Genomic DNA, 10462 nt, shown 5'->3' on the forward strand with positions numbered 1-10462 from the left:
TAGAGCAACACCAACAACCTGAGGACATAAATTCTTCAAAACAACGTTATTTGTCATATCATAAAATAATAGAAAACACTTTCATCCTCTTTTTAATTTGCAACTTAAAAGCATATAAAATATAAAACATTATTTCAAGTGCTAAAGAACTGAATTATTCTTCAGTAAATTTTTTATCTAAATTAAAATTTTGCAAATGATAACCCTCTCCAACGGTCACTGACTTACCACATACATATAGGACAAAGACTGTAAAATCTCGCACTCTGTCAACTTGCCCCTATTTACTAAGGTCGCCTATGTGGTTCCCTTCAAATAAGGAGGTTGTACCCGTAATTTGACACCAATGAACAGGAAGAGTAAGAACTGAGAAGAGAAGAGGTTCCTTCTGTGTCATTGGATGTATAGAGTGGAGTAATGGGCGAGTCAAGTGACTCTGTTTCCATCGACATTGATTTGATTCCTTTAGGAGGGAAGGTAATGGAACTTTTAACTAGTGAGAAACGTGAAGAGAAGCATTTAGCTTGTGTTCTGTGACAATGTAATGGAACTGGAGTGGAATTTGTGTCATAATCGTGTCGTGTGGTTAACGTGGATTTGATTGTGCTTTTGCAGGAATACACTGTGAAAACAAGTAAAGGTTCTGTGTTTGTGCTTGTTTGTGGGGATCAAGAAAAACCCGCTCTAATTACCTACCCAGATGTTGCTCTCAATTGTAACTAACCTTCTTGTTTACTTTGCTTTTTTTTTTCATATATTCAATATGAATATGGATGAACGAGTATCCTCAAATCGTTTCTATTTTACCTCCACACAAAATGCTCAAGTGTGTTGAATCAGAAACAAAGCAGCATTTGTTTGTGCAATCTTGGAGTCCTATATAATTGCCACAACTTGCTTTCTGTTTCACGATTTTTGCAGATGTGTCCTGTTTCCAGGGCCTGTTGTTCTGCCCAGATGCAGCTTCTTTGTTGCTTCATAACTTTTGCATTTATCACATTGATGCTCCGGGGCATGAGGTCGGTATTATCATTCTTCTTTTTATTCCTAGTAGTACTCTCCTTCCTTCAAGTCATTGAGTTATTATTAGTGCAATTACTGGCTAATGAGGAGCTTTAATTCTATAGAATTCGAATCCATGTTTTACATCGAGAAGGGCTAGGGAGTTAACTTCTCCTAGAGGATTGAAATAAAGTGGTAGGAGACATGTATGTACACATAGGCTTTTCCATGAAATATTTTTTATTAATCTGTAATAATAGCTCTGAGTTTATTTGCATATAGAAGTTCAAGGGTGCTCTTCTCTCCTAGACTACTATAATTTGACTCTCTTCTCATTTGTTTAAGAGTTATTGCAGTTGGGAGCTGATGTGATTTCTTCAGATGAACCATTACTCTGCGTGGATGACCTTGCTGACCAGGTTGCAGAAGTGCTTGATTTCTTTGGGTATGTAGAGCATCAGCTATTCACCTTTTCTCTTTAAGTAAAGGTTCAGTTTCTGACAGAGGAGTGGACCATTAGAAAGAAAGTATTCCCCTATTGTTTTCACAGGGAGAATGTGATAGCTCTTGATGACATGCACTACGTAGTAACAAGTAAATAGATTAATTGTGCATTGCTGGATAGATTAAACAAAGTGGAGTGAGTACATTGCATGTAACTGACTTCACCTAGTGGGATAAGGCTTTTGTTCTTCTTGTCTTTGAAGTGAGTAAATGTATGGTATCTTTGTGTAAAGAAACTTGAGCATTTGCATACCGAATACATTTTAGGTTACTGAAACAAACCACTTTCATATTCTCACTTGGATTAGTATTTTAACCCTTGTCCAACTTAAATCAGGCTAAGGGAAGTTCTGTGCTTGGGTGTAACAGCTGGTGCTTACATTCTGACGCTATTTGCTGTAAGAAGTTGGCAATTGTGAATTATAATTTTATCTACTATAATAATCTAGTATAAACCATCATGCCATGCCTTTTCTCATTTGACAGATGAAATACAAAGAACGAGTCCTTGGATTGATTCTTGTTTCACCTATATGTAAAGCACCTTCATGGACTGAATGGCTTTACAACAAGGTTTAATCTCTGTCAGCTTGGCCTTTATCACATGTTATTTATTGAAGTATCTGCGACCTAGATTAAGGAATTAAGTAACCCTTTAACTAACAAGGATGGCCTACTTATTTAATAAACAGAAAAAACTATATGAAAACTATATTTGTATCTGACAAAGCAAAAAAGTCCATGTCAGCATCATTGGCCGTCAATTCGTTAGTTATCTTACCTCAGAAGTTAAACCAATAAAAATAAGAAAATTGATTACCATTGTAAAGATCTACCTAAGGTTTTCTATATCCATTCATGCAGGTCTTAATGAATTTACTTTACTTCTATGGTATGTGTGGTTTACTGAAGGAATGCCTTTTGCAGCGGTACTTCAGTAAGGTATTCTTCCCGTTCTTTAGCCCGTCATTATGAAGGTAGGATCTTTTCTGTATGTGACGTTACTTCTCTACATTTGTTATAGGAACTTAGATGCAGTGTTCAGGGAGCAGAATCAGACATAATCCTGACCTGCCGAAGGGTATGGACATCTCAATAGTATACATATATATTGCCTCCAGTATACATGCACTACCTGCAAGTTTGGATAGTTTTGTATATGTAGAATTCTCACATGTGGATTTTTTTCTCTGATCCATAATCACAGCTTCTGGAGGAAAGGCAAAGTTTGAATGTTATGCGTTTTCTTCAAGCAATTAATGCGTAAGTTACACTGTTTATACAAACGTTGATTCTTTTAATTTTACTTTCTCCTGGTCCCTCCATTTTTCCCCTCTAGGTATTCAATCCATGCGAGCCATTGTATACTATCACCAAACCGTGTAACTGCTGATTCCTGTTATTATTGATGATACCATAACTTAGATAGCTGCATAGGTAGTGCAAGCAAGTTGTTAGATAATTCTTTTCTACAATTAGGATTTGCATGGTAAAGTTCTTATCACGCCTAGTTGATTTTGTGGGTGAACCAAGTCCCTAGTCTGGGGGATATTTGGAGGACTAATGTGGCATGTAAAACAAAAAAGCGATTACATATGAATGTTATTCCTTATATAGATATTGTCCTATGACATTATATCCCACATAGCATAATTTCAATAAAATGCTGGAAATATAAAAACCTTAGAAAAGTTGTAAATTGTTTCAATGATTTATTACCAAAGTGCTTAACTGATTGAATTGCAGAAGGCGTGACCTCACCAAGGATCTGAAGGACTTGCAATGTAAGACACTTATATTTGCGGGCGATAGTAGTCCTTTCCATGCTGAATCTGTGTACATGAGTGCGAAAATGGACAACAAAATCTGCGCACTAGTTGAGGTAGGTAGTACACTCATTGTATGAATCAACATAAAATACTTAACAGCCTCCTAGAATCTAGTTGAGAAAGACAAACAGAAGTAATATAACTTATTTATAATGCTTATTACTTGCTCAGGTTCAGGCTTGTGGCTCACTAGTAACTGAAGAGCACCCATATTCCATGATAATACCACTTGAGTGTTTCTTAATGGGTTTTGGCTACCACAGACAACTACATGTTGCTTCCTCATCAAGCAATGGGTCAAATCCAACAAGCCCCTCTAGTCATTCTTGCATAGCACCAGAACTTCTCTCCCTAGAGAGTTTGGGAATTAAGCTGAAGCCCATCAGAACCCGTGTTGATGTTGAAATCTAACTTAGTCCAGCTCAAAGGTTGACAAACCCAATGCAGCAAGGAGTAAGCTCTTTTTTATTGCACATAATTTATAGCAATTGTTGAATGTACAACATCGCTAGTGTAGGACATATTCTTTGATTATGTTGGTGGACTAGTGATTTTGTTTGCAAAATGGATGTTTTTCCTGCCAGTGTAAAAAAGTAGGAGGTACCTTATAGTTGACAATAGGATTATTCTTTTACGAATGTTGTTTTTGAGGTAGGTCTCTCAGCAAAGTCTATTATGGAACTAGCTGTACACCTTACTGCTTTTCCGGTTTATAAAGAACCTCAAGAGACCAAGAGATAACGGATGTTTGTTGTTGCTGTTGCTGTTTTTTGAAGTATATGGACAAAATTTATTGTTAACTTTTGTCATTATTTCACTATTACAGTTAATTGAGGTTCTTCCGTTCTCTCTTGCATTACAAGTACAATTAGATGTCTTCCTCATCTAGTATAACTAATCAATTAGCGCCTTGGCTCAAATCGATCGTGACCACAAGAATTACCCCCGTCAAATTTGAGATGGTCCCCAAGGGGTAATTCCTTCTCAAATGCAAATTTTGGACCCACAAATTTCGGGTTATAGTTCATTTAACAGATAAAAAAAAAATGGGTCAGATGAGAGAAATAAGAATCTCCATTCAATAAAGGAGGGGATTTGAAATAAATCACTTCCTGTGATGTTTGACTTACAACTTACACAAGCAATACTCAATTTACTATAGTTCGGTTAGAATGGAAATTCGGAGCAATGTTAGGAAATTGAATAGTAATATACTATAAATAATGCTCACTCTATGGTTAGTGGTTTAGATAATGCTTACTCTCCTTAGAATGATCCTCTATTCTATGTACATGAAAACCTCAACGAAGAAAGAGGAATTTCATTTATAAATTAACCACGAAACCTTGGACCAGTAAGATGATAAGCTCACGATCACGAAACCTTGGGCCAATGGCACGAGTTAACTTGCCCAACCTTCCCAAGAAGGAAGAAGGATGAGATGATGGACATGTATGGGCTAACTAAAATACATGAATAGAGGGTTTACAAATCACAACTGCAATATGAAATTAACAGCAACAAAAAGAAAATAACAGAAAGAAAGGAAGACATTTAATTTAATCTAATTTGTATGATCATCCCTATTCCCCGTCGATTCTGGTTAATACAATTGTTAGTTATATGGGCACATATCTTTTCAAAGCTTGCTTTCCGGCAACAGCCGCGGCCGCCGCGATTCCGCCGATGGCACCGGCAATAGCAGCCGATCGGGGCCCCGCGGCGGCTCGGTAGAGCGCTCCGGTGCCCAGTCCGGCGACGGCGCTGTTGACCAAGTCATCCCTGCCCCTGAAGTGGATCATCCCGCTCTCCAGGCCCGCGAAAATCAGGCCCAACACGCCCAGCGAGTTCCCCACTCTTCGACCCGCCTGACCCCCCGAGTTCAGGACTCGGTTCAGTCGGAGCTTGAGCGAGTCGCCGGACTCCGCATCCCTGAGGCCTTGAACGGTGCCCTTAGCGGCACCGATTATGGCGCCGGAGAGGTAGCCGGAGCCGGTGTAGTACTGGAGGTTGTCGCCCCAGGAACGATGAGTCCTGGTAGCTTCTTCGTGGAAGAGGAGCTCCGGTGAGGTGGGGAGATTGTAGAGCTTCTGGATGGGAACGTCGAGGTCTTGGTAGGGATGGTAAACGCGCGCTTTCTGGTCCTTTGAAGAATCCGCCATCGCCGTCTAAGAATGGTTGCAATTGTAGGAGAACGAGGGCGTAGGGTTTATGAACGATCAATACCAAGGGTTTTGTAAATAAAACTCTCTTTTTTATAAGCCATCCTATTAGGAACCTTTAAGAGAGCTTTGAAAAGCAGTCATTCTAATACTAAAGTGGGATGGTGGGAGATTTATCATAAAAATAAAGTAATGAGTTATAATTATTTATTTTAAAAATTAATATTAAATCATTACAAAATATTATTATATATGTGTTTGAGTAAAATTATAATTTGTAAATGTTCTATTTATTTTGGAAGAGTTAAATATCTTCTTGTTTTATTTAAATAAAGTTCGTAATTTATTTTTATGACTTAAGTTAACAAATAAAATATTCATTTGTTAAATTTTTTTTTAATTTTTTAATAGGTTTTATTGTTATTTTTTTTATGTAAAATGTATATTTATAAATGTTTCGACTTATTTAATACTAATAGTATTAGTATTGTAAATAAAATTGAAATACATTAAAAACAAAATATGAATAAATTCAGCATACCATGGTATTATTTAAAAAAGTTCTCAAAATAGTTTACGGGGAGAGATAACATAAAAAATCGAAATTACTTGAAGTGTAATTTAAATTGATTTGTTGAATATTTTTATCGTTAAAAATCACAATTTAAATATTATGAGAATAACATTTTAAGCTAATAATTGTATATTTTATAATAAATAATATTTAATTTATTAAAAATGAGTACACGTTAATTCAATTTTAAAAAAATTCAATTGTTGTTAATAATAAAAATAATAAAGCATCGATACGTAGATAAATAAAACCTTAAAATTGAAATTATTATATATATTTTTTTTTCTTGTAGGGCATTCTTAACGGGAAAGCAAAAATCGAATAACTTGGAAAAATAAAAATAAATTCAATTTAAAAAATCTGACTAAGATATATCCCATTGAAGATTGAAGAAGTCACCGCGGAGCTTTCAACCATTTGTTTGCATTTTCTACAATATATTCTCTATCATTCCAAGTTCGTTCTTGTTAACACCTAACAAGCATGCTTCGTGACCAATGCTGCTGCTTTTTTTTAAGTTTCAGGAGATAGTCATATTCTACAAATTTTTAACGCAAGAATTTGAAGAGATTGGAACAGAAGGGAAAGAAATGTATACGTCTGAGAAACAGAGTCCTTGTGCTTCCGAAAGGAGAGGACTAGATAGAAATATGTGACATCAAAATTTTAAGTGAAGAATGCTTTCATTTTAATTTTTTTTAGTTTTGATAGTTTATAAAATATAAAAATGATAGATAATCTTATGTTAAAAAATAATATATTAAAAGATTCAAAATTTTAAGTTATTTTTTAGTCAGTATATTTTTTATATCATTTATTTGATTTTTTTTAATTTTTTCTTCTATTCATCTAAATATTAATTCATTGTACCATTGATGTCACATATTTACCAAAGGCAAAAACACCACTTAATATTGATTTAGATCTTTCTGCAAATTATGGATTCAATTTGAACAATTTTCCAGAAGAGGAAGATGAAAGTTCATACGAAAAGGTCATCAAAGATGAAGTTAAGGTCATGTTTAAGATTTTATTTCCAGAATTTTACTCAAAATGCAGACAATAGAGTTGAAAATGACTCATGGATAAAAACTTGTAAAAGGAATTAGTTTGCATTTGTCTCTTCTTTTTTTTTTTTTACCTTTTAAAAAAATTCATATAATTTGGCATCTCATTATGGTAGATGTAATTTTTTTTATTGTTTTACTTTACTAAAAATAAAAGGCAAAATGATAATTTTAAAAATGACACGTAAAAATGAAAGTAAAGTAATTTTAAACAAGATAAACTAAAAGTTGGTCTTTAAGAGTGTTTATATTATGCAAACTATTATAATCTAAAAAGTGATGTTAAATGACTCATTGTAGTATTTAAAAACTATATAAATAGTGAAGTACATCCTCCACCAATTGGAGATCACATTTCAATTGCACATACAATTGTTTTGTTTTGTTTTTCTAATATTGCTTTCTTTAAATGCGAAATCTTGTAGTTGTAAAAACCTCTTGCTTTCATGATTTCAATCACACAAGATTGCAATGTTAATAATATATGATTTGATTTCAAAACTGTAAATGCTTAAAATGACCTTTCACCTGCATCCACTAGCTCATCAATAGATTTAGGACACTCCTTATGTTGTACAAATTGGATTGCACTAAAAAAAAACTAAGATCTAAGACATTTAAATTGGAGAATTTGTTGGCTAGCGCATCAAATAAATACCAAACATATCTTGGGATGCTATTCGAAAAAATTATTTATCTTCTGAATTAATAAGTCTATATTTTAATATATTTTATAACTTATATTTATACACTTAAACTCTATTTTATATATATTTACATTAATTATCACTACTAGAAAATCTGCAAATATAGACAAATTTTTTTATTATTACAGATAAATTTTAGTATTACAGACAAATTTATAGACAGTTACAGTCTGTCTGTAATATGCGCATCGGTAAATAATTACAGATAGAAAAATTTGTCTGTAATTACAGACATAAAAATCCGTTTGTAATTCATTTATGAAAATTTTGTAAAATTGTTTCATTTTTTTATAAACATAATTATTCCTCTCTGTTCCTAATTATCACAATTCATAAACATAATAAAAACTACAAAATTATATATTTAAATCAGAAATTATTTATAAAATGTAAAATTAAAATGTCATTACAAATGAAGAAGTAAACATCTAAAAAAATAATATCAAAAATAAAATAACATTGTATATCACTAATAATCGGTGTGATCATCTTTCGAAAAAGTATCGTCATTAGTAGAGAAGGAGTCAAAGGAGGAATAACGCATGAAGCTGAAGATTGGTGGTGTTGAAGTTGGTGAAAGAGGAGGAAGAGGTGTAGAAGTGCTTGCTTTCATGACTTCAAAGTATGCATGCATCTACTGTATCTGCATATGCTGTTGTTGCATCTGTTGCTGCACTTCCCTTTGCATCCTTGATGCCACCTTCTTCTCTATCTTCTTCTCCATTTTCTTCGCCCACTTCTTCTCCATTTTTTTTTGCCATGGTTAGAATGTTGAGTAACACTTTTTTTACCTTTACCTGTCATATCTGAATCAAATCTAATACATGTTTAGAGACCAAATATACAAATACACAATTGTATCAACCTTTTATTATACATTACACAAATTTCTAATATAAATTTTGGCAGAATCTTCCCTAATATATGAATATTTCCTTATATTTGTTTACACTTAATACAACAAATTTCTAATATAAATTTTGGCAGAATCTCCTCTAATATATGAATATTTTCTTATATTTGTTTACACTTAATACAAGAAATTTCTAATGTAAATTTTGGCAGAATATCTCTTAATAAAACAATATTTTCTTACATTTGTTTACACATACTTAATATAAAAATCTAAATTTTCTTTACACATAATCTATATATTATGTAACAAACTATTAATCAATGTATCAAAAACATTCACATTATAATTCTAAACTGTTCTAGAGCACATCTCCTTATAACTTCACAACATGTATATTCTACAAACTCCGCAAACACAAAGAATCTCACAGCATACAATAATCAGGTTCGGAGAATGATCTCTACGCCCTTCCCCCAATCATACAATCTTCAATCCTATAACTCTATCTTAGAAATTTTAAGTCTCTAAAATACATCAAAAATAAAAAAACTAAACCGATTAAAAGTTAGAGTATCGTACCAGGAACACAATGATGCAAATTATCTTTCAAAAGGATGCTTCAATCACTCGCAAAGGCAAAAAAACTGAAGTTCCTAGAGAGAGAGAGTAAATTATGTAAAATGAGGAAGGAGGAGTCACAGTTTTAAGGATTTCACACGTTACAAACAAAAAAATCTGTCTGTAAATAGTTTAATGAAACGTCTTTAAATTCGTCAAGTCCAGTTACAGAAGGAAAAATTTGTCTGTAAATCGCCAGATAAAAAGTCAGTCAAAAAGGGCAATATTTACAGACAAATTTTTCTGTCTGTAACTCCCGCTCCAAATTTTCCTCCCATTTTCAAATTACAGACGAAAAAATCTATCTATAATTCTTGTCTCTATTATTTTGCGCCAAATGGCGGGTAAGCTACAGACAGCTATTACAGACAGATTTTTATCTGTTTGTATTACAGACGACCATTACAGATGGATAAAAATTTGTCTATATTACAGACGGATTTATAGACATATTTTTCAAAAAAAATTTAAAAAAAATTCACAAATCTGTCTGTAAAGCATTACATACGGATAATGGCCATCTATAAAGGGCACTTTTCTGGTAGTGTATACTATTAATTATTGCAGTTTAGCTAAAAGTTGTTATCCGTGTATTATAGAAATATTTTAGATAAAAATTAGATAATTTTAGTCCTTGGTCGTGCTATATAAATCTGAGTTTGAATTTAAAATTTAAAATTTAAACTTATATAAAGATTTAGATATGAAGATTTGGAGTGGTTTTCAGTTGAGATTCTAAAGTTAAGATTCTTATTATAGATAAAACCGATTTGAAAATATAGAGCTCAACCTATCAGAAATTCAAGGCACAGTCTATATAAAAAGGTCTTATGCTTCACATTTGAGACACTTTTTTCACTTCATTAGACACACTGTCTTCTCTTTCTTAGTTCTGACTCACTCCACTGTTGAGAGTTATTTGAGATTATTGGCAAAGACAATGAACTCCTTCAAAGTCGGAGCGAGTGATTGAGCACCTCTTGAAGAACGAGAACTCTTTTCATCTTTTTTCCTTTTGGCTTTCTCTTGTTTGAATTTTTCTTTGTGTTTTATGGATTGATTTATTATGTTTTTCGTTGTATATTTTATTATGAGTAACTAAATTCATAGCTAGGGCAATGAGAGATTCTATTACATACTTTG

The 10462-nt window shown here is 33.0% G+C and overlaps 2 protein-coding genes across 2 annotated transcripts; one reads left to right on the top strand and one right to left on the bottom strand.

The window, feature by feature from the left end:
• The first annotated feature begins 324 nt into the window (after window positions 1-324).
• Window positions 325-4132, top strand: LOC113872889 (protein NDL1-like). Its single transcript, XM_027510764.1, has 11 exons — window positions 325-477; window positions 616-715; window positions 922-1019; window positions 1359-1447; window positions 1844-1904; window positions 1993-2079; window positions 2371-2448; window positions 2531-2587; window positions 2714-2769; window positions 3253-3388; window positions 3507-4132. Exons 1-11 carry the CDS (start codon window positions 418-420, stop codon window positions 3744-3746), a joined length of 1062 nt encoding a protein of 353 aa, XP_027366565.1. The 5' UTR covers window positions 325-417; the 3' UTR covers window positions 3747-4132.
• Window positions 4133-4400: 268 nt separating this feature from the next.
• Window positions 4401-5556, bottom strand: LOC113873458 (mitochondrial import inner membrane translocase subunit TIM23-2). The gene has a single exon (XM_027511587.1). The coding sequence runs from the start codon at window positions 5495-5497 to the stop codon at window positions 4955-4957; it is 543 nt and encodes a 180-aa protein (XP_027367388.1). The 5' UTR covers window positions 5498-5556; the 3' UTR covers window positions 4401-4954.
• Window positions 5557-10462: the final 4906 nt, after the last annotated feature.

This window comes from Abrus precatorius, unplaced genomic scaffold (assembly GCF_003935025.1).
Source record: "Abrus precatorius isolate BTA unplaced genomic scaffold, Abrus_2018 Scaffold7, whole genome shotgun sequence".
In the NCBI taxonomy this organism is placed as follows: domain Eukaryota; kingdom Viridiplantae; phylum Streptophyta; class Magnoliopsida; order Fabales; family Fabaceae; genus Abrus; species Abrus precatorius.

What these genes read in the sequence shown, in the direction of transcription:
- LOC113872889 (XM_027510764.1), top strand. Translation starts at nt 418, where the DNA reads ATGGGCGAGTCAAGTGACTCTGTTTCCATCGACATTGATTTGATTCCT. An exon ending in ACATTCTGACGCTATTTGCT is followed by an intron (nt 1,905 to 1,992) that starts GTAAGAAGTTGG and finishes CTCATTTGACAG; the next exon opens with ATGAAATACAAAGAACGAGT. An exon ending in TAATCCTGACCTGCCGAAGG is followed by an intron (nt 2,588 to 2,713) that starts GTATGGACATCT and finishes CCATAATCACAG; the next exon opens with CTTCTGGAGGAAAGGCAAAG.
- LOC113873458 (XM_027511587.1), bottom strand. Translation starts at nt 5,497, where the DNA reads ATGGCGGATTCTTCAAAGGACCAGAAAGCGCGCGTTTACCATCCCTAC.